Source organism: Musa acuminata, chromosome BXJ2-1 (genome assembly GCF_036884655.1).
Source record: "Musa acuminata AAA Group cultivar baxijiao chromosome BXJ2-1, Cavendish_Baxijiao_AAA, whole genome shotgun sequence".
NCBI lineage: Eukaryota > Viridiplantae > Streptophyta > Magnoliopsida > Zingiberales > Musaceae > Musa > Musa acuminata.
The window spans coordinates 18,900,384-18,925,000 of NC_088338.1; the positions used below are offsets into that span (position 1 = coordinate 18,900,384).

At 36.8% G+C, this 24,617-nt stretch overlaps 2 protein-coding genes across 2 annotated transcripts; one reads left to right on the forward strand and one right to left on the reverse strand.

Annotated features, from left to right (window-relative positions):
- Window positions 1-1,899: 1,899 nt before the first annotated feature.
- On the forward strand, window positions 1,900-10,717 carry LOC103999497 (GDP-mannose transporter GONST3). Its single transcript, XM_009421261.3, has 4 exons — window positions 1,900-2,218; window positions 2,621-2,764; window positions 2,848-2,905; window positions 9,388-10,717. The coding sequence occupies exon 4, from the start codon at window positions 9,388-9,390 to the stop codon at window positions 10,522-10,524; it is 1,137 nt and encodes a 378-aa protein (XP_009419536.2). The 5' UTR covers window positions 1,900-2,218; window positions 2,621-2,764; window positions 2,848-2,905; the 3' UTR covers window positions 10,525-10,717.
- Window positions 10,718-10,817: 100 nt separating this feature from the next.
- Window positions 10,818-14,824, reverse strand: LOC135599051 (protein SPIRAL1-like 3). The gene is made up of 3 exons (XM_065093726.1): window positions 14,683-14,824; window positions 12,574-12,825; window positions 10,818-11,118 (listed from the first exon to the last, which is right to left on the reverse strand). Exons 2-3 carry the CDS (start codon window positions 12,790-12,792, stop codon window positions 11,038-11,040), a joined length of 300 nt encoding a protein of 99 aa, XP_064949798.1. The 5' UTR covers window positions 12,793-12,825; window positions 14,683-14,824; the 3' UTR covers window positions 10,818-11,037.
- Window positions 14,825-24,617: the final 9,793 nt, after the last annotated feature.

Consider the following 24,617-nt stretch of genomic DNA (forward strand, 5'->3'; position numbering starts at 1 on the left):
ACATATTAGGCATAGTCCAATATTGATTCTATATCGTGAGGAGTCCTTTCACTCCAACTATGAGTAGCTTATTCCTATTTGAATTTTCTCGTAATACACAAATATTAGATTGACTTTGATATCAAATATTATAATCCAAACCTAATGGGTTAACTGACGTATCAACTTCTTTTGATCGAAATTATTAACTAAGATACTTAAGTTGAAGTTGATAGTGATATACTCATTGTACCATTCTAAATAAATCTTTATCTTATTTATTTTTAATATAAAATTAATCAAAATATTTTATTATAATATATTGATATGTGATATAATACCATTTAGATCAACATAAAGTTCGACAAGAAAAACGAATCGAACGGCGTGGTCCAATTTAGTCTGAAATTTCTTACGATTTAAGCTGAAACTTTTCTTAAATCCGAATCAAATCGACCGAGCCATGTGCTTTAATTAAGATAAGTATGTGATTAAGTTTCTAAATTCGGAGAGAGAGAGAGCGAGAGAGAGAGAAGGGCACATTGGGATGAGAGCAGGCTTTATTTTCGGCTTTGCTTGTCAAAGGGCCTCGGACCTTGGAGATCAGCGATTCTTGATCTCTCTCCACGTGTTTTCTGCTTTCTTTATCTAAATTTAAATAGTTTCTTTATCCAAGCAGCACTTCCAAAGTTTTGGGCAATAAACTAAACTACGTATTTAATGTCCATTAAATTTATAATTATCAACATTTAACAGAACTTGTTCGAATAAACTTTTGGTCAAAGCAGTGAGTCAATTGATCGAATCAAATATACGATTATTAAGTTCAGTGGATTAAAACTTATTTTTTAGACATTTTTAGGGGACCATTCAGCTCAGTTCGCTGTCTGAGATGGAGAGGCCGTCGACCTGCACAACCATAGGTTCTCTTCCTCATTATTTAATGATTTATGAATAATTTTATTTCGGGAATCAATATTATTAAGATCTAATGGGTTAGCCATTAAAATTCTATTTCTTAATAGATTTCCTTTCTCCATTCATCCCATCCAAAGTTTGGATTAGTCTAGAGCATGAAAATGAAATTTGTTGATGCACAGGATTTCTAATTGGCACAAAGCCATTAAAAAAATATTAAAGAAAGAAAAAAAATATTGATTCCTCTTTGTATTGTGATAAGCCATTAAAATTAAAAAAAATGACATGCAATTTTTCTAGGTGGAATATGTACAGAAAAATAACAAAGAAAATACATGTCTCGTAATAAGTCTGTGCTGTTGATAGCAGTAACCATTATAGTCGGAGAAAAGAAAGGACAACAAATCATGATTATTCTATCTTCTCAATCTTGATGCAAATTATTATTATTATTATTTTTTTTTTTTTAGTATTGAAATCTAATAAGGCCAAACAACCCACGTGCATGCACGTGTATCGTACATATATCGAGGGATTCGATGTGATATCATTGGCAAAGCATACGCGCTTAGGTTAGATTAACTGGAAAGTAAATATATTTATATTTGATCACTTGAGGACATCCATTTCAAGAGTGAGCTCAGAATGAGTCGTGTTTCGTTTCTCTATGCAGATTTGGTCAAGTCAGTTGCAAGGTCTATTTGGACAATTAATAAGATGCATTAATAAGATGCATCAAGTTGAAGAACATTACATATATATAATGTTCCCATCAAAATTACAAGAAGAATCCCCCCTCCTCTGTTTTTTTTTTTTTTCGCTTTTTCTTTCAAAGTAAGTGACCAAAAAGGGATTTAGTCTCAATATATTTCTACCAATAATAAGAATGTCGGCTAAGTTAGCTAATATAAGTGTTATTTTAATTAATAAAATAAATAAAAAAATAGAATAGTTTCTAATTAACTACTTTTGGGGGGTGTTCACAGTAGAGAAAGACTCGATGAATCATTTGCATGGGAGTCGAAAAGTCGTAGGCTGAGTTGGAGAAGGAAAAGAACAAACACGAGGAAAAGACGCATGTTTTGGAGGTGAGAGAGTCGAGCACGCCGGCCCTCGGCGTTAATTGGCGGGCTGCTTAGAGTTAACCTTCCACTGCGTCTGCGGACGGTTGACTTTTAAGAGCCCATTCCTCTAAACTCTGCAGCGCAGCCGAGTCTCCCCAGCTCCCGGTCCGCGAAGCCGGTGGATCCCCTGCTGCCAGACGCAGAGTCCTCCCGCAGCTTCTGATTCAAAGACCCTGGTTTTCCTTTGATTCATCACGGTCAAATTCCACTCCTTTCTTCGCTTTTTCGTCTGTTAATATCTTCAAGAATCAGTGCAAGTTTCGATTTTTATTTTGTTGTTTTTCGCTTCCCTTGCCGTTGTGGGCAAATTAGATCTGTCGATTTGAATGCAGTGTAGTGGTTTTGTTTTTACTTGTTTTGCCCAATATATTTTTGATGTAATATGCCAGGAAAGATTTGAACTTTCTCCTGCGGTTTCTTGGTTTCCAAGGGAGATCAGAGGATGGGGATGACAGAACAAGGCCACTTTCTTAGCCAATAACACCATACCATTTCGAAAACATTCAGCTCGCTTTCTCTGAGCTGTCTTTTCCAGAAGCAAAATGATGTACTACTGACTGCAAGAAAACATTGACAAACACTCGGTGCACATTTTGCAGGTCGTCATGTGGATGATTCCCAATTTATGAGTACTTCGCTGGGTCTTGTAATTTTGAAGCCGGCACTTAAAGGATCTGTTCTTCGGACGATTTACCTGTGGGAAGTGGAAAGTGGATGCCCCGAGAGGAAGGAAGAATATACAGGTGTTCATATTTGATCAGATCTGCTGATACCATTTTTGAGGAAGGCCATGCTGGTTGACTTTATGTTCCTCTGCCCTGTGTAGGTTGTGCTTCTGCTAAGCTTCTCAGGAAACTAGAATCGTGAAGAAAGGAACTTTCAAGGTATGACTGGATCACTCTGAATTAGTTTTGTTTTCTGAAACCTTAGCTTCATCTTGAAGTTTTTCCTTTCATCTCCTGCTACCATTTTTTGCAGTTGTTTTACTACTATTATTATGGATGTTTACTAGTGATAGATAGCCTGTGATATTATATATATATATATATATATATATATATATATATATATATATATATATATATATATATATATATATAAGGGCATCTTGGCAACTATTTATTAGCTGATAAATAACCTGCACAATTGGAATGCATTTCTAATTGTGGTGGCCGTGCAGCAACCATCTCTTAACTTGCTTTTGATTTGCTTTCCATTTCATTGCTCTTTATTGGCTTCTAGTTTCTAGTTTTGGACAGATTAGTGAAAACCTTTAAGTGGCCGGCTGGAAGATTTGTGTGTTTTTTTGCTTGTCAGAACCATTTCTTTGACATTCATACACTAGGAAGAAAATTAGCTTCAAGGTTCGGTGTTTGGTGCAGAAAGTAAGTAAACTATATAAGGACAACCGCAGGGTAACATGGGACCTTATGTTCCAGTTTTTTTTTGAAGTAAAATTATATTAGCTAAACCATAGAATTACAATGAGAGCTCTGTAGATCAAATCATAAAAAAATGACCAACTGAGAGGTCCACTCTCATTTATCATATGTTTCTAGTCAATTAGTAGTCTTAGTCTTTTCTCTATATACATACGGGAGACATAAAAAAAGAATCAAAACACCTAAGGATATGTCAGATATCTTTAACCAATTTTTTTATCACCCAAGGGGTGAGAACAGTCTTGCATAAATATCTGTGTTCGACTCCACATGAATCATGTTGACTTGATCCCAAGTAATGATTTGCAAATTATCCTTGATAGCAGTCACCTCATAATTAGAGGATACTCCCCTTTTTAACATACCTGCATTGAGCAAAAAGAGATCTGCTCATATTATTTTTTTAAATAAACCCTACTCCTCCATTATCCGTATCCATAATAGAATTATCGTAATTAAGTTTCACCCATCTTGTTTGAGACATACTTCAAAATATTTGCCTTTGAACTTGCCCTTACTTGTTCCCATCATAGTGTTTTGCCATGAGTCAGGACTATTGCAATGACCTTATAGATCATATCATGCACAATGTAAACTTATACTTAGAAACAAACTCATTCCTAACCCTCCTCCACAACCCAATATTAATCCACTCACCCTCATGTCATGCAAGAAAAGAATCGAAAAACACATTAGTGCAAAGAAGTAATAAAAATAATAATGAGAAATCGACTCAAGCTCCAAATGATAACAAAGACAACTCAGTATAGCATGCACCAAGCTAGCCTACCTAGTCTGTCGATCATAAGAAGGTGGCGATATAGAAGTTTTCAATAAAATATCCATACCCTAAGCAGAGTGGTAACTTCCATAATCTACACCATCCGTCCTCATGCAGCACAAAATCACCCCTCTAGCAATGCATATATCAATAAGCAAACTTATATGAAATAAAACTTTTTTTTGTCAAGTTTCTAGAGCAAAAAAACATCATGTGACACAAGAGCATGATACAATTGACATATTTCCTTGGATAGGGTACACCTAAACAGGAACTCTAACTTATGCAAATTCAACGAGTCATTCTGAAACAAATATGAAACTATACATAGGTGTTCTAACTTAATAACATTACAAAATGTGGGCTTCAAAGAAATCAACCAATCTAAAACCCAAGGATCCGAAAAAGCTCTAATTATGAAACATTATACACAAACATAGAAAAATCATCATATAATTTTTTAAAAGCGGTTAAAATAATCTCCAACTCTAACTATCTATAAGAGAAATGCAAGTTCCAATGATCAACACAACTATACTTAACCTTAACAACCTCAACCCATGAATTCTCATCTCTTATTAAGCCTTAACAAGCTCTCAAAGTTGTTCAAATATTATAAAATACTCATCCCTTGTTAAGCAAATTTCATAAGGTGAAGGTCCTCAATGCCTAAGACCCCATCATTCTTAGGAAAAGTGACGACGAAGAAGGAGATGTAAGCCACGAGAGTTCTCACCATTTCCCTTAAAAAATTTTCTAACAAATCTCATAACCCTATTAAGCATAACATTCGACGTCCATTAGACACGTAAGAAATAAAGAGGAATGGAGTTCAACACATAATTAATTAGAACCATACAACCAGCTTGCGATAAATAAGTCCATTGCTAACTCTCAATCCTATCAATAATAGGTTGCACTAAACTAGAAAGTTAAAATTTATTAATTCTTCTAAGAGAAATAGGAGGAGTACCAAATACTTACAAGGAAAAGACCTTGCTTACAAACATCCCTCCTAACACCTCCGTACTATTCAGGAAGAAAACATCATATTTAAAAAAATCATTCCTTTAATTAGTAAGTTTCTCATAAAGATGAAAAATAATTTTTATAGTATCACACAATGCTTGTTAGCCCTAAAGCAAAGAAGGATATCATCCACATAGATGAGGTGATAAATTTTAAATTTTCTTTTAAAATTAAAGAGAGTGATGATAAGCTTATTATCATAAGTATCATTAAACATGAAAGTAAGGATCTGGATAACCAAAATACAATGATAAGATGATATCGAATTATGTCTAATCTCATGCTCACCCCTGAAGAAGGTTAATAACCGGTTATTAATAATATATACAAAAGAAAGAGAGGGGATATATGTGGATATCCGATTCTGATTTAAAAATTAGCTATATTTAGCATCATAATGATAACATCCCATGAAAGATGCCTTCTCAAGATCTAATTTAGTCATAACAAGTCATGACCTATCCTTAAAGTTATACATAGAGTGGGCCACTTTCTTGACCACCAAGATATTATTATAGATAGATCTATCTAAAATAAAAGCATATCATTCTTTAGAAGTAAAAGAGTCCGCACAAGACTTTGAGTTTGTTAGCAACGACTTTAGAAAGAATGCAATAGTTCATATTGTAAAGAGACATAGGTTGAAAGTTATCTCCTTATGATTGTTGATATTCGAAATAAAAATAATAAAATTTTTAGTCCAATCAAAGGAAAGCACAACATGATCAAAGAAATCCTAGAAGGCCTACATCATGGAATCAAAGATAATATCAGAATCTATAGAACTCCATAGTCAAACTATAAGTTTAAGATTTTTCCCCAAACCCAAAAAATTGATTGTCTCCCAAATTTCATTATGATTATCAAATTATAGAACCAGAGATACCAAAGAAATACCCCAATGAAGAAAGATCGATCAAGCTAGACGAGGCATAGTGATGTAGGGGTGAGTAGTGTGGCATGTGGTAAGCAAAAATAAAGGGTGTAGTGAGAGATGATGATGTCAAAGAGATTGGGAAAGATAAGTGATAGCAATCAGGATGTTAATTCATCTTCCCAACCATAACTTGATTAACTATTTGAATAGCTTGAGTAATGATTTAATAAATCTAGACAAGCAAGTGTAAAATAACTAAGTAAATGACATAAGAGGGTTAGAAGGCTCACTTCGGGTGGAAGAGTTGGAAATGAAGTATACCAAGAGCTAGTCATAAACAAGATACAATCAAAGAACTGGATTAATCCTATTCTCCAAGTTAATACATTACTTAAGCTTTGAGGCAATGAACATTTCTTCTATAAATAACCCATAACATAGCTGAAAAGGATCTAATATTCTTAGTCCTAGATGATAAAATGATGGTTGAGTGGATGACGTAGTAGAAGAGGTTGTGCTTAGGGTGATGGTTATTGATGGAGGCTACATTGACGGTGATTGATGGCTGATGTTGTGACTCCTTTTGGTAGTGGTGTTGCATCTATGATAGTGATGGTGTTGTTATGATGGTTAAAGACAAAGGAGAAGGGTGATAGAGAGAATGAGGGAAAGAGGAAGAAGATAGAGTAGGGCCTCTTATCCATATGGAATCTCTCCTCACTTACACATCTCACCGTGGCTACAAGCTCTCAGTTCTTCAATTCTTCAATTCTTCATTCATTAACTCCAAAATATAGGGTTTACAATGCTTTTATAAGAATAGATATTTCTTGAATGAGTATCATATGTCTGTCTTCTGGAAGAGAAGTGTGTCGGGATCCATATAATGGAGATAGATGTTCATCGTTACATGAATGTCACATACTCCTTTCTAAAAGAGATGAGGTTAGGGATTCATAGAATAAAGCCATATCTCCACTCCAAGATCTCCTATCATATGTACCTTAAGATATATGTATAATATCTTCTTTGATGACCCTATACAAGCTCAAGCTCAAAATCTAATACAAATGGATCTCATGCCTAAACCATACTCAATCTAATAAGAAAATAAAATAAGTATAGATTTTGTCCCCCACTGAAGCAAGATAATAAGAGCAAGATCGTCATTGTTGAGAACACTCGAAATAGATCATAGTGTTTCAAAGTGGTCATCTAGATTATAGTAGATTTTATATGAGTTTAAATGTTAGGTTATCATCGAGATGATCCATTCACCTAGATGGCAACAAAGTAGCTTCAAGAGTAGTCAAGCGCTCTTCGAATATTTGATATTGTTATTCATAACAAACTAGGTGAGCTTCCATAACCTCAAGTTTAACATTGATTTGAGCCAACACTTATGTAACCTGATCTAAATATAACATAGGTTGTCTCAGGTTGATAAACTTATTTGGTTGGTAAGAGATTCTACTATATGTAGTTATATAGGTAGAATGTGTGCAATATGGGATGTTAGGATAGTGTTGAGATTTTAAGGTGTTTAGGTAGGATGTAGGTGGTATTTTTGGCTAAAATATTTGAGGATGGTTCTTAACTTAGAGGGCTACAAGTGAGTTGAATTTTGGCATATTTGAAAATGTCTAGGTATGAAAAATAAATAAAATAATATTAAATAAAAATTAAAAAATATTGAAAGTAAATGATGATGCAAGGAAGTAAAATAAATAGTATAAGAAACAAAAAAATAATTGGGCTAATTTGTTTTGATACCAATATGATATGATATAGGGATGAGTAGTGTGGTGTGCGATGAGCAAAACTAAAAGGTGTAGTGAGAGATGATGATGTCAAAGAGATTGAAAAAGATAAGTGGTAGTAGTAAGGATGCTAACTCATCTTTTCAACTGACTTGATTAATTTTTTGATTAACTTGACCAATAATTTAATGAATTAGATAAGTAAGTATAAAATAACTAAGTAAAGAAAGCAAGAGAGGTTAGAAGGCTCACTTTAGGTGGAAGGATCGCAAATGAATAAAGTATACCTAAGAGTTAGTCCTAAACAAGATACAATCAAGGTGTTGGGTTAATCTTATTCCCGTATTAATATATCACGTAAGCCTTGAGGGCAAGGAACATTCATCTTGCAAACAATCCTTAACATAATTGAAAGGGATCTAATGCCCTTAGTCCTAGATGGTGAAGCAGTGGTTGAGTGGATGATGCGGTAGAAGAGGTGGCAAATATGATGGTGGTTATCGATGAGGGCTACGTTAACGATTCGTGACTTATGTTGTAGCTGCTTTTGATAGTGGTCTTGTTAACATAATGGTTATGATCCTTTTGTGATGGTTGAAGACGAAAGAGAAGGGTGACGGGGAGAAGGTTTAACATCAGATTAGTCTCATATCGGAAGTAGATAAGACTAAGATTGACTTATAAGGATCTGATGAGTATATTATTATTAATTTTAACTTAAATATTTTGTTTAGTGATTTGAGTCAAATAAAATTAATGGGTTAGTTAGCTCATAATGTTTCAATCGATTCTAAAATCCGCGGATCATTTATCCTTTCTTGCACAATAGCGTGAAGGCACTGAGTACGAGAGAAGAAAAGCATCGGAACACAGATTATCTGCGTAATTTTCAATAGGTGACCAGAGATGCATGACTTTATTTCCTTATTTCTTTTACACGAGGAGATATAACTAATAAACTATATGAATATGTCTCTATTTAACTTGATATTTGATCTTAACTCAAAACTCGTATTGAAAATTTATTTCGTCCGTAACATTCATAATAATGATGGATGTGAAAGTCCTGAGTGTACTGGAAATTCACTTTGTTGAGTTAGCCTACTACACAAGTTGCTTCGAGGTTTATTATTATATACATTATGGCGTTCTATTTTTCCTATAGGAAGAGATAATGAAAAAAAAAAATCTTATAAACTCATGCATTTTTTTTATAGATAGTACAAAATCTTCGCCAATAGTTCCACGGTATGTAGTTGCCTTCCAAGCCATTCTAACCTGCACCTTCATATGGATGCAGATTCATATTTGTCACTGAATAAAGAACATATCAGATAATAATAAGATTAGCATTGATGTGTTTCATATGGACATTCCAGATTCTATGATGCTGAGGCCATGAATGTGATTGCCACTGCATAATATATATATTATGACAGGAAATTTACTATCATGATCTCTCGATCGTTTTCTGCAGATGAGTAATGATAGTGAGGCTCCGAAGAACAATGCCTCCGGCAGTGACAACAATTTGGATTCAACCTCGAGATATGTTTTTACCTGGAATGGCACCCTCAAAATCTTAGCACATCAAGCATCAGTGTACGGAGTAGCTGCTGGTTACTGCATCTCTGCATCCCTGCTCTCCATCATCAACAAGTGGGCGGTCATGGAGTTCCCATACCCGGGCGCCTTAACAGCCCTGCAGTACCTCACCAGCGTCCTCGGCGTCCTGCTCTGCGGCTGGCTGAAGCTTGTGGAGCACGACTCCCTCAACCTCAAGACCATGTGGAGGTTCCTCCCCGCTGCCTTCATGTTCTACGTCTCCATATTCACCAACAGCGAGCTCCTCCTCCATGCCAACGTCGACACCTTCATCGTCTTCCGCTCCGTCGTCCCCATATTCGTGGCCGTCGGGGAGACCCTCTTCCTCGAGCAGCCATGGCCGTCGCTCAAGACGTGGGCTTCCCTGGCCACCATCTTCGGGGGCAGCGTCCTCTACGTGCTCACGGACTACCAGTTCACCGTGACCGCCTACGCCTGGGCCGCCGCCTACCTCGTCAGCATGTCCATCGACTTCGTCTACATCAAGCACGTCGTCATGACCATCGGCCTCAACACCTGGGGGCTGGTGCTGTACAACAACCTGGAGGCGCTGCTGCTGTTCCCGCTGGAGCTGCTGGTGATGGGCGAGCTGAACCAGATGAAGAGCGCCGTCTCCGACGGGACGAACCGGTTCTCCATCGGCGTGGTGCTGCCGGTGGCGTTGTCGTGCTTGTTCGGCCTGTCCATATCCTTCTTCGGGTTCTCCTGCCGGAGGGCGATCTCCGCAACGGGATTCACGGTGCTTGGCATAGTGAACAAGCTGCTGACGGTGGTGATCAACCTGATGATCTGGGACAAGCATTCCACCTTCGTCGGAACCGTTGGCCTCCTCATCTGCATGCTCGGAGGCGTCCTCTACCAGCAGTCCACCACCAAGCCGAAGAAAGCAGAAACCGAGGGCAAGGCCGCCGTCACCGATGACGAGGAGCAGCAGCGGCTGCTGGAACTGCAGGCTACTGCCGAGAAGGATTCAGCCGCCAAGCATGCTATGGCAGTGAACCCAAAATGATGGGATGATTCATGTTTAATCCTGCCAGGACAGGGACACAGTTGCTGAGAACTCAATTCATTTCCATTCCATGAAAAGAAGTGAGGTTTGAGAACAAAGCCAGTGTCACATCACAATTGGCATTACTGGCCCATAAAATGATACATTGGTTCCGGAATTTGCTAACTAGTTAGATTTACCTTTTGTTCGTGTAGCTTTCTGTGCCTCGAAACCACCCCCTCGGCTACCATTCAAAAAGCAAGCAATCAAAGAAGCCAGGCAGCAATAAAGATCAAAAAGAAAAACACCAGCCATAATAACATGAGAATTGAATCTCAAGTAAAAATTCACTTTTAAAGGGAAAAGAAAAAGCAATCACAACTAGATGTTTCTTGTCTCATCACCCTGACACTTTCTTATACATTTGGATGCAAAGTTGTACATGCTTAAAGAGTCTTTACCACATACATATTTGCAAACAAGGTTCCACTAGAACAGCCACATGCATAGGAGTTACAGGATCCAGGAAGAGCATCAATTTCCCCCATTGCCAAACAGGTAACCCAGGGAAGAACCACCACCGGGAGCAGCATGCACCTTGGTCGAAGGTCGATCCTGTATAATTAAAATTTCACGATTAGTTCTGCAAGGACAAAGAACAAGTAGCACAAAACAATACCACTTTTAACTGGTCACAAGAGAGAAACAAGTTGGTATATATATATATATATATATATATAATGTATAATCCCATTAGTGGGGTCAGATCATACCAACTATTATATCACCAAAAATAATATATGTATTACATTTTACAAAACTAAGAGTCTCAATAATTTTTTTGTATACCTTTTGGAATATGATGAAATCATATATCATTTAAAATCCACAACAATCATTAGATATTTTCATATAAATTCAGATAATATAAATAGAAAATGCTTAAAAACAACAAATGACTATATAATCATGTGCTTTTCTAAACCATATATATATATATATATATATATATATATATATATATATATATATATATATATATATATATATATATATATATATATATATATATAATGGTATGAGCTGTCTTACTGCTTTAGGACGAGCAGTCACTTGTTACAAGGAACTTAAATGGACAAGGAAAGCTTTTCACCAGCTTTTTGCCCAGTGGTAATCACGGATTGGACATGTTCCTATTGCCATCACCTTGTTCGTGACTTGCTGGCCTTTGATACTTCAACAAGGCATCATAACAAAAGCACAAACTATAGAAGCAGAGTAGGAAAAAATTGATGGATTAAGATAAACACTATTTACATGCCTAAACTCGAATGCAGGATACACTTATTAAGCATCTCATATGCTAACAATTATTAAAGACTTCAATCTTGTGAATGCATAACAAGACCTCTCTCTTGCTAACAATATATTACATCCAGAAGCATATAACATCTGCATACCAGTGCATATGCTTCACCAGACATGATCAACTACATGCCATTCATGCTGGCACTGCATGTTCTCCTGCTGTAACAGAACAAAACTAGTCTTTTATTCCAAAAGTCAATCATAAAGAGTGTCATCGCTACCTTCGAAGCAATTCTATCATAAGAATGCATCAGATAGAAGTAAATCTAGTGTGACAAGTCCTGAAGGCATGAGAATCAGCACAGCCTAATGATTTACATATTCAACTTAACAATCAAACATTTTTTTATTAATTCTACCTAAGGTCAACAAATGCCATACATAGATGGAGAAGAATTCAGGATGAGAAAATTGCAAGAGTTATTTTAATGATCATGCAAGTCCACTTAGAGTCAATAATAAGTACATTCTTCTGAAGCAGAAATGAAGAGTTCAATACTGTGAAGGAAGCAATGCTGAATTGAGAGAAAGAAGTGGGTCCTTTTTATTTTAAATAATTTGATAGTCATACTTATATCTAAACAGCTAACAGATAAGGATGTGCACAACAATTTCAGATGCAGATGCAAAAAATATTTTGGTAAAACAATGAACCATTAATATATATGCTTTTTATAAGGAGTTGAGCCAGTGATATCATACTGTGATGAAATTGCCACAGTTCTGTCCATCCGCTCGGTAGCAGTTTTTAGCTTGACTGCTTTGGATACCTGCTGGAATCTCTTTGTTAATAGGAGGTGGAGGAGGAGCTGGCTTTTGAACTGGTGCAGCATCATTAGAAGCAGATTTGGGAGCCTCACCGCCACCAAATAAGTAGCCCAAAGAACTCTGACCCCCTCCACTGCTCACTCCACGTCCCATCTTTTGCTTTTACAGTATATAAGATTCAACAATCTGCAGAATAAAAGCCACAAGTGCCTATATTATCTGGGATATTCATAACAGAAACTTCCTGGAAACCAGATCTTTGGAGGTGAAGTACTTGTACAGATTCCTAGCCGATGACCCAACTTTTAAACTCATTTAATGATCAAAGCAGTAAATGGCATATCTTTTCTGGATAACATTGCAAGGGCTGACATAGCGAACATATTCAAACTGTGATAACCTTAACTATGCTCCAAACTTTTGACTTTTTAATTTAGATAGTACACCAAACTCTTGAATATCAGAGGCATCTACATGTCATTGCGACACAAATAAGCAAATTGAAATCGCAGATAAGACACTAAAAATACAATTCAATCTACATCCATACTGTTTTCCACCTTCACATCGGTTCTCAACATTTATGCATGTCAATTAAAGTTGTCTTTCAATCAAAGAAAGGGGTTTATCTTCTGGACAATCAAAATTTCTGTCATGTTAAGGGCTGAGCCTTATTCATTGCAACGTCTCCATTTTACACCAATGGCAAAATGATGAGTATCTTTCCTAAGAGTCTTGTTTGGATTTGCCAAATAATAAAAGCATATTCCTTAGTCAAATATTCACATAGCTCACAATATAGCATGCGTAACATAAGCTTTTAGATGCAGAACTGAAGAGATACTGACACTAAATGTTTAAGCGCACAATACTAGATTATCATGTAGTCATACAAGAGAAGTACAAATGTCAATATAAATTAATAATATTCTTCAGAGAATGTTCTTCTATAAAATTAATCAGCCTACATTTCATCACTGTACTACTGTTGAATTCTAAATTTAGGATATTATCTAGAACCCGTTCAAAGGCATATCTTTCTTATCAAGATCGACTTTCACCAGGTTTTCGTCTTCTGCTATTCATCCATTCCAGTAATCACAAAAGACATTCTGCCTACTGTTTGTGTTTTGTTGTTGGTGACACGTCTACAATGATGGTGCAGATCAGTTTTTCCTCCTAAGCTGGCATGGGCCCTAATTTTGTGCACAAGGGAACCTGTGCACATAAACAAGGGTTTGCGTCTAACTGGAAATGAAAACTATTATGGACCTGTGGAACCCATGACTGGTAACAACAGTAAAAGGTTAATCGAGTTGAAGCAAATTGTTAGAGAACCTACAACTTCTAAAAGTATTCACAAACAAAGAACCATATGATCATTGACACCAACTCCTCTCGAGTATTCTCCAATGCCAACAGCTCTCCTCCTCAGAAAACCACTAAGAATTCATGTAAGAGATCACAAAACTCTCCATGATTCAGAATATGACTACTCCATTGGCATCATAGTGTAAAATATTATGTGATCTTGAGGGCTTTTGTGTAAAATGCCATCTCGCCCTCAGTATATCAAGTTCAGAATGCTAAAGATGGACTAAATTAACAAGACTAAGCATTATACAACCAGATATAAACTAGCAGTGATGCCTCCGGCACCATAAGTCACAAATGAAACCTGGAACGAAGTTCCATCCAATTACTGCACCCTGTTTGGCTTCTACCCCAGATCCATCACCCACTAAGTTCTTTCATCACATCAATGCGGTAAAAAATTGATTTTGAAGAGAAAGAGGAATTATCCGGCCAAATTTGATATCAGATCACATCACGACAGACGAAACCCGAGATACACCACCGAAGAAAGGCCGATTAAAACCAGATCACGAAGAGAGAGACGATTAATAACAAAACAACCCGAAGCCACAAAAGCGTCGATCGATCCATAGGGTATTCAAAGAATCATTCAAATGCAATAGAAAGGCACAGGGCGAGGGAGATCTAAGCGATCGCGGAGCAACCATGGGGGTTAGGGATTCATACCTCTCGGACTTCGGGGGATAGGATCGGAGGCTCAGAGAGAGAGAGAGAGAGAGAAGAGCGAGAGAGCGAGAACGGTGAACCGTGAAGGGGAAGGAGAGGGAGAGGGAGAGTACTGGAAATTTATAGCTCAAAAAAGAAAGAGAAAATGGAAAGGGAAGAGACGACGACAGATACGTGATACTCCGACTTGAGTTACGAGATATACGCCACGTCGTTCATATCGCGACAAAAGTTGTCATCTGTGGAGAAAGAATGAGATATTGATGCTTTAATTTGTTCGTGGGTTAAGTCGGGACTCGATTGCCCGGTGGTCGTGTCGCGCAAGCCTCGGTTGGTGAGGGTGCGTCTGGACCAAGTCAAAAGTGGGACCCACGGAAACACCCGTTCTATCATTTCTGTCCGGGACCCACCATGTGGCCAACACACATGAAGTGGGTCGAGTGCGTTACTGCAAGAGTCGAGCATACTCTTACTCGTATTCTTATTCAAAAATATAATGCAAGGATTAAATGTTCCAAATTGTTAGGTTTGCTTTGGCTTGAAAATAATGGACAGAATAAATCGATTTTAAATGACCATTTAAATGAGAAAAATTGGATTTTAAGTGGCCTAATGAGTCCAATTAATTAAGTTTATCAAATTATAGGTCGAACCCAATATTATTTCTTTAGCAATATAAAATTACTTCGTAGTCAATTGTCTGATACTAAAAGAGTAAAATATTACATCTAAAAAGCAAGAGATGCATCACATTTTCTTCTCTCCATCTGCGATCGGTACCATTCATTGATTAGTTTGTAGGAATGCAGTGGTTGAGTGGATCCCATGCACCCCAACTTGGAGAATCATGGAGAGCATTACCAAAGTGGAGAATAAAGATAAAGATGGATTGATGCCATAGTTTGTCATGACCTCCATTTCAATATTGAGAGAGGTTTGCCATCATGTTATGATGTGAAAATAATCTCAACATGAACTTATCCATGACAAGGGATACAAATAATAGCTAGTGTTGACTTTTAAGGTTGTAGTCATGTATTCTGAACTTTTAATATTTTCCATCATAAAAATGTTATAGTACATTCAGTGAATGAAGACTGAAATGTCCATTCACAAGATCGAATAAAATAATGTGCATCCTCTCTATCATTCATTGACTTGTGGAGGGTATTTTTATGACACTTTTATTTTAATATATAATATGTAATATTGAATTGGTTTATAGGGATAAATTATTGTTCTAGTATTAATTCATAACTTGAATTGAAAATTTTGGATATATAATTTTTGTATATCACGTGAATAGGTCAGCTACTTTGCCTAAACTATGTAGCACCCTTAAGATTACACAACTTAAGATTACACAAGCATCTATCGACAAAATGTTTTATCTTCGATTGACTCTTAGAATAAGATTAATTTATTACTACTATTTTGGGTTAATATTTTATTCTTATAAAGTTGATGGTGAAATTATATGATTTGATGGCATTATTAATTTCTAACAAAGAAGAGAACAGGCCTTAAGATGATGAAAGGACACACAATGCTCCCTTGAGTGGAATCATGTGTTCAACAAGCGGGATCATGAAACAAAAAGCTGTGACTCCCGGAAGGGTAGTCGAGTGTTTTTACTAAATTAGATTGTTGGCAGCTGGAATGATCCATCAGTGTTTGGTGGCTTGTTTCAAGAGGGAAAGCAAACCAAGATAGCAGACAAGGATTCTAAGGAGCAATGGCTTTGTCTTGCGACGTTGATGACCGAGGACGTTGAGTTGTCAGTGCCAGACAAGACCACGGTAAGCTTCAATGCTTCATCTAACTATAGGTGGCATCAGAGACTTAGGTTGCATTTTGTGGTCGCTGCACAAGAGAATGGATAGAGAACTGATGGCCTGTCAGATCAGTTGTTTTAACTTAGAATAGTTCACTTGATGTCGATTGGGAGATACACCTATAAATTGCCATTGCAAGTATAAAGAAAAAACTTTTTTTAAACATAAAATATGTACTATGTCGTATGTAATATGAAATTATTTTTATATCAAGATTAAAATTAAATAATGATAGATCGGATTTACGATGTGTTTATTTGGAAGGAACCTTATAACATCTATAGGGGCATCGTTTTCATGTCCGAAGAACTATCGTCGATATGCAAGGAGAACTAGACTCTTCTCCTCTCTTCCTATTTTTTCACATAACCACTTACATTGATAGATTAGGAATAGGAAGGATGAGAGAGAAACTATAATATCTCAATGTCGCACATTCACCATATAACTATATGTAGTTGCCAGTCATAGGTGCCATACAAACCAATCATATGAGTGATGACACGTGTGACTTGACATGCGATCTTTTTTACTTATTATTATTATTTGATATTTTATCACTTTATATTGCCTATTGCATGAATATATTACGATATTTATGGATCTATGCAATAGGAATCGGATCATGATGAAATCACGAAAATGAGACCAATTCGCCTTTAAACACATATCCTAAATAATCATAATCATAGGTTACTTAATAGGGACATCGAGATAACCAGACAGACTGGTGTGTTGTATACCTGTCCATATGATGGATGCAGTCGATCTCATAGCTGCTTATGTGGGGACACTAGGGATACAGTGCCGGTGCTCATTGAAGAATAAGTTCACTGATTGATCTGCTTAGAATGTTGGATGATTGATGGTTCCTTATTATTAGACAGCGATTCTGTCGTCCCAGTGGTGTATATAGTCTTTAGACTTGAGATACCAAGGATGTCTTGTATGAATACTTTACTTTTTGATACCAGACTTATAGATCTAGAGGTTCTAGATCTAGCATAACCGGTCATCGGGAGTGATAGCCAACCTTATGAGAGCTATTGAGTATCGATAGAGGATCATCTGCTCTCAGTGTCATGAGAGGAATATCCCATGTATTTTGCTCAGACAAATCCCTAGCTATGGTCATTCGGATTGAGAGAGAAAGAGTTCTCTAGGAGAATCTGATTAGAGTGAGACTCATGCAGAAATTGTATGGGCCTGACAGCACTATGCTTGGTATACGGTCTCTAGAATATTAGATAGATAACGGACTATAGGTACATGATAACTGAGGATAGATATGTCCAAAGGATTGGATTCCCTTATATCATTTGGGAACTACGACATAGTGGCCTAGTACGTCCACAGTCCATGAGTTAAGTGAATTATTATAGAGATAATAATTCACTGAGCTAGAAGGAGTTCTGACAAGTATGACTTACGGCCAACTCGATATTGGGCCTAGAGGGTCACACACATATGGTAGGCGTTGTAATGAGTAGAAGTTTGGATATGAGATATTGGGCCCCTATCTTATTGGATATCTAATTTTTATGATCGAGTCGACACTAAGAAGGGGGTGGGTGGGTGGGTGAATTAGTGCAACAATAAAAACGTCGATTTTGAAAACTCGATCAATAAAATCGTATTGGAAAAATGTTTAACTAAAAAGTGTACGGAAGTATAGTGAAAGTAAAGTAGTTTGCAATGAAAGTAAAGAGCAAAATAGAAATATAAACCAGATTTTTATAGTGGTTCGGTCATTGTGACCTATATCTACTCCCGATTCCTCTTCACTCAAGGCCATCGGCTTTTACTACTGATCTTCCTTCAATGGGCGAAGATCAACTACCCTTTTACACTCGATTCTCCTTTTGACAAGTTCACGAGAGAACCTTTACACCCCCACTACCTCCTCTCTTAAACTTCACCAACACTTAGAGCTTTGAGAAGAGTTCTCTCAAGATTACAATAACTTTTTTATTTCTTTTTGCTCTCAGTTCTTGTGTCTTTTGAGCAAGGATGAGAGAGGTATTTATAGGCCCTAAATGGATTCAAACTTGGAGCCTAAAAATATCTCATCCTCAGTTTTCGGGGTACTGGCGATACCACCGCCTGTAGCACTGACACTATGTGGTACCACCACTTGACACAGTCTCAGAGGCTGTGTCTAGGTGGTACCACCGCCCAGACTAGCGGTACCACCACCTGATACAATCCTGGAGACTATGCCATCGACGGTTCTACCTGTTGGGTCACTATTTGGGTCTTTCACTTGAAACAACATAGCCCAAACTTGGCCCAAATTGGCCCCTAATTTAGTTGCCCCAATTCCAACCCAATTACACCTAAAACCTACTTCGATCTAAATAATTATTACAAAGCTAAATCAAATATTGTTCAGCATGTCATTGGTTCATCGACGTCTCGTCTAATTCTTCGGCGCATCGTCCTCTCTTGCGGCCTATTGCCCAATCGACTAGTTGACCTCCGTAACTCTGATTTCCTTGGTGTAATTTTCTCTCTTTTTGGCTCGATGCCTAAACCCATGGCCTGAAGCCTTCTACAGATACATCGACTGATCGTCCGGCTCGACGTCCAATTTTATAACATATTCCACTTCGACCCAACATGATTCTTCTTGCTTTAATTGTATCTCCCTGATCGAAGCTTCCTACGCCACTCAAAACATAGATCAGATCACAAACACATCAATTGATTTCATCATCAAAATCCGAGATTCAACAATCTCTCCCTTTTTTATGGTGACAAATAATTGATAACAGAGTTTAAACTAAACTCTCCCTATCAATATATCATATTGATAGAACTCTTGAATTCAAAAATCCAAGTAACATGTCATTATAAAATCATGCATAAAATTTTAATATCGTCATCATACTTCTCTTCCTTTGTCATCAACTAAAAGGAGAAGTATATCTAGTCAGTTTTTTTATATATACAAGTTTTATAACATACAAGCTAGCAAATTTTTTATCACTTTACAACATGATGATCATCAAATCATCATTAATTTTAAAGATGTGCAAGATTACAAATTTTGTAAGTTTACATATTTCCTTCTTAAGATAGGCAAAATAGTACTTTGCTTCTCTTGAGATTGCAAGTTCTTTCTTCTCTTTTGAGAAGTGAAAGCTAGCAAGTTTTGCCTTTCTAGCAATTTTGCTATTCAAGCTAGCATATTTTTGCCAATTTTTGTGATGCACAAGCTAGCAAGACTATCTCCCTTAGATATGCAAGCTTGCAAGTTTTGCCTTTCTTTGCAAGCTAGCAATATGCTTTTCTTGAGAGGTGCACACTAGCAATTCTTTCTCCCCTTTTGTCATAGGCAAAAGGAGGGGAATAGCACAAATGTATAAATATTCAAATCATTACATGGAAGATATTAAGAAAAATTTGATGATGAGATATACTTTATGAATACAAGAAATTATACAAAAAAAATCATATCATGAAAGATAAGATCATGTGAATACCAAAAGACATGATTAATTTTGATAAATAATCTCTTTAATAAAATGCAAGAAGTCATTTGAGTAAAGAGTGGAGGGTCTTGATTTATATAAAGAAAATCTCAAGTTATAATTATGAGAATTCTAGATCATGATATAGATAAAGACATTCCTATAGCAAAAGGAGTAGAGAATACATAAAGGATCTGGATTCATGTATAATATCTCTCAATTCATTATGAATCATAAAAAAATTATAATTTCAAAAAATCATGATTCATTTAGAAAAATTTTTCTCTTTAGTAAACGATAAGAAGAAACATAGCAATGATACAAATCATGATTCATTTGAATAGTAGATAGCAAAAAGAAACATCGAGGATAAAAGATCTCGATTCATATAGAATAAATCTCAAGTTATAAACATCAAGAAATCAAGATAAAAATCATGGTTAGATGAAACTCATCCAAATTCAAATTAACAAATCATCAAAATCACTTTTAAGATATTCAAAATGAAATAAATAAATTTATCAATTTCTTATTGAAAAATCGATAAGATAGAGATATTTTCAAAATGCATTCCTTTTTTAGTTGTTTCAATTCATGTGATTAATTTCATACAAGCATGTCCTTATCCTTTTTTTACCAAATCAAAATATATATCATCTTTTAAAACGAAAGTGCAAGATTTATTATGACAAAAATCAATAAGCCATAAATCACAAAAATCATGATGCATAATTTTGAAATATAAGCTCATTAAGCATGATTTCAAATCATCATCATTATGCATCATTACGTTATTACATCATTAAATCATCAAGCATGGTTTCATTGAACATAAAACATCTTCAATCTAAAAGCAATATAGAAATCATTAAGATACACATTATTGCTTTTTAAAAATATACATGGGATTAATCTTATTAGGTGTATAAGCATTATATTTAAATCTAATATTTTGTTCCTTTATTATAAAGAGATGCAATTGTCATGATCAATTTTTTATTTTTCAAAAGCACTAGAAAGAAAAGCATGATCTTTTTGTATATTTTTTTTTTACTAACTAATTTAAAAACAACTCATGAAAAGCATCAAGTTATTTCAAAATAAACTAAGGGGGTTTTGGTTACCTCATCTTCGGATGTACTCGATTCATCCTTGATGCTTCCTTCTTCTTTGACAACTTCTTTTTCAGTTTTATATACTCATCTTTGGAGTGCCCCGACTTCTTGCGTTCATAGCAAGTAGTTGTGTTATTTTTAAGTTTGTTTTTATTCTTTGATTCTTGTTTCATGTATTTTTTAAGCTTTATTGTTAAGAATTCAAAGTTATCATCACTTGAGCTTTCACTCGAGTGGTCTTCTTAAGTTCTAAGTGTCAAATCCTTCATGTTCTTTGAAAGGTTGTTCTCAAGTTCGTCATGTGCCACATAAGTCATTTCATAGGTCATTAAAGACCCAATAAGTTCATCAAGTGAAAATAGTTCAAATCCTTCACTTCTTATTATATTGCGGTTACTTTCAGATCCCAATTTTTAGAAAGAGATTTTTGAATCTTGTTTACAAGTTCAAGATTAGAAAAAGATTTACCAGGTACTTTTAAACTATTGACCGTTGAATCTCAGATTTTAATGATGAAACTAATTGATAGTATTTATGATTTAATCTACGTTTTGAGTGACGCAGGAAGCTTCGATCAGGGAGAGATAATTAAAGCAGAAAGAATCATGTTTGGCCGAAGAAAAACATGTCAGAAGATTGGACGTCACGTTGGAGGATCGGTCGACGTATCGACAAAAGGCTTCGGGCCATGGTTTCGGGTATCGAGCCAAGAAGAGTGGATATTGTACCAAGGATATCAGAGTTATAGAGATCAACTGGTCGATTGGGCAATAGGCCGCAAGAGAGGACGATGCGTCGAAGAATCGGACGAAGCGTCGATGAACCAATGATATGCAGGACAATATGATTCATGCTTAGTAATAATTGTCTAGATTGAAGTGTATTTTATATGTGCAGAATTAACTACGATAGCAAGGCATAAAGCAAAATAAAATCCTAGAGTCAAGAATGCAATTTCGTTGGGAGTTCGAGAGTTCGTCAGAAGTCCGGATGTTCGTCAGAAGTTCTGCCGGAATTGACCGAGAAGTCCAAGAGCTTGCCAAAGAAGCTCATTGGAACTCTCTAAGAAGATCGTCATGAAGTCTAGGAGCTTGCTAGGAGTCTGCTGGAATATTGCCGAGAGATCGTCGAAAGTTCACCGGAAGATCGCTAGAAGAAACCTAGACTTACGAACTTTGTTTAGCTTAGTAAATGTATTAAAATTCATAGTTAGCACATAATTAGGATTATAATTGGGCCAACCCAATTAGGGGATAGTTGGGGCCAAGTTTGGGCTGTGTTGGGCTAAGAGAAAAGCTCAAACAATGACCAAACATATGAAATCGTCGTGGCACAGTCTTCGAGAATGTGTTAGGCGGTGGTACCACTAGTCTAGGTGGTGGTACCTGTTGAATCTCATATTTTGATGATGAAACCAATTGATAATATTTATGATTTAATCTATATTTTGAGTGAAGTAGGAAGCTTCGATCAGGAAAAGAAAATTAAAGTAGAAAGAATCATGTTGGGCCGGAGAAAAACACGTAAGAAGATTAGACATCGCACCGGAGGATCGGTCGATGTATCGACAGAAGGCTTCGGGCCATGGTTTCGGGCATCAGGCCAAGAAGAGAGGATATTACGCTAAGGATATCAGAGTTGCGGAGGTCAACTGGCCAATTGGGCAATAGGCCGCAAGAGAGGACGATGCGTCAAAGAATCAGATGAAGCGTCGATGGACCAATGACATGTCGGACAACATGATTCGTGCTTAGTAATAATTATCTATATCAAAGTGTGTTTTATATGTGTAGGATTAATTATGATAGCAAGGCATAAAGCAAAATGAAGTCCTAGAGTCAAGAACGCGATTTCGTTAGGAGTTCGAGAGTTCGTCGGAAGTCCGGACGTTCATCGAAAGTTCTATTAGAATTGACCGAGAAGTCCAGGAGCTTACCAAAGAAGCTCATTAAAACTCTCTAAGAAGATCATCGTGACATCCAGGAGCTTATTGAGAGTCCGTTGGAACATTACCGAGAGATCGTCGGAAGTTCACCAGAAGATCGTCGGAAGCTCGCCGGAAGAAACATAGACTTACGGACTTTGTTTAGCTTAGTAAATACCTTAAAATTAGTAGTTAGCATATAATTGGAATTAAAATTGGGCCAACCCAATTAGGGGATAGTTGGGCCCAAGTTTGGGCTATGTCGGGCCAAGAGAAAGGCCCAAAGAGTGACCAAACAGGTGAAACCATCATGGCATAGTCTTCGAGAATATGTCAAGCGGTGGTACCGCCGGTCTTGGTGGTGGTACCACCAAGACTCAGTCTCCAAGACTATCAGGCAGTGATACCGCCAGTCTGGGCAGTGGTACTAGCCAGTGTCTTGCTGTAGGCAGTGGTACCGCCTAGTGCAGGCGGTGGTACCGCCCATACCCTAAAATTTTAGGGGATTTAAATTTTGGCTCCATTTTTGAAGCCATTTAGGGTCTATAAATACCCTAGCTATTCTTGCATGGAGTAGCAAAAAAAAAGAACAAAAACTCTATGTTTCTAGGGTTGAAAACCCTTGTAAAGTATAGAGTCCATCCTCCTAAAATTTAGAGATCATTCTAAAGGAGAGTGTAAGGGAAGCTTTGTAAAAAGGGGGTATAAAGGTTCTCTCCTGAGCCTGCAAAAGGAGAATAGAGTTGTAAGAATAAGGTTGATCTACGCTTATTAAAGGAAGATCATTAGTGGATGCCGGTGGCCTCTGCAAACTGCCTCCATTGCTTTACGTCAACTATACTTCCGTTTACTCTTAAGTTGAAGAACTTTCCGAAATGATTTTCATCGAAAATGATTTCATCGTACGAACGTCATTTTAATCAATGAAAGTTTTCCGTAATCCCCCCCCCCCCATTGCTTTTGATCCCAATAGGGTGTAATTTGGTGAAGTACCCAAACCGCATAAAGGGATCCAGCATAGAAGATGACACATGGAGCGGAAGCATAGAGCTTTCCTTGGACAAAGGTCAAGGATATAAACTCTTGCAGAGGCAAGAGCAGGATCATATTGTTCCATGGGTCCTTCATTTTGATGGAGCAGACTCATCTTGCATGGTGCCAAAGATGAAGGGAGCTTTTGGGCACATGCACCTTATCTCGGAGAAGCATTTGACGGAGGAACTAAGGTAACTCAACTTACGAAAGCGAAGTTGGGTTCAAACGGCCTTGGTACGGGGCAAGAGGACGTAGAGGCGGGTACTCTTAATGAATATGCCACAGTGTTACCATTCAAGTTACCACAGTGATGGTTAATGATACCTAATATCAGACAGTAATTATATAGTCTCAATTGTGTGTTTGGTCCTTAAACATAAGACACCAAAGATGCCCTAGAAGTTTCAGATCTAGAAGTCCTAGATTTGGTATAGTCAATTCTCGGGAATGACAACTAACCTTACGAAGGTAATTAAGCATCAACAAAGGAGTATCCACTCTTGGTATTATGAGAGGATATCTCATATATGTTCACTTAGATAAAATCTCTGGC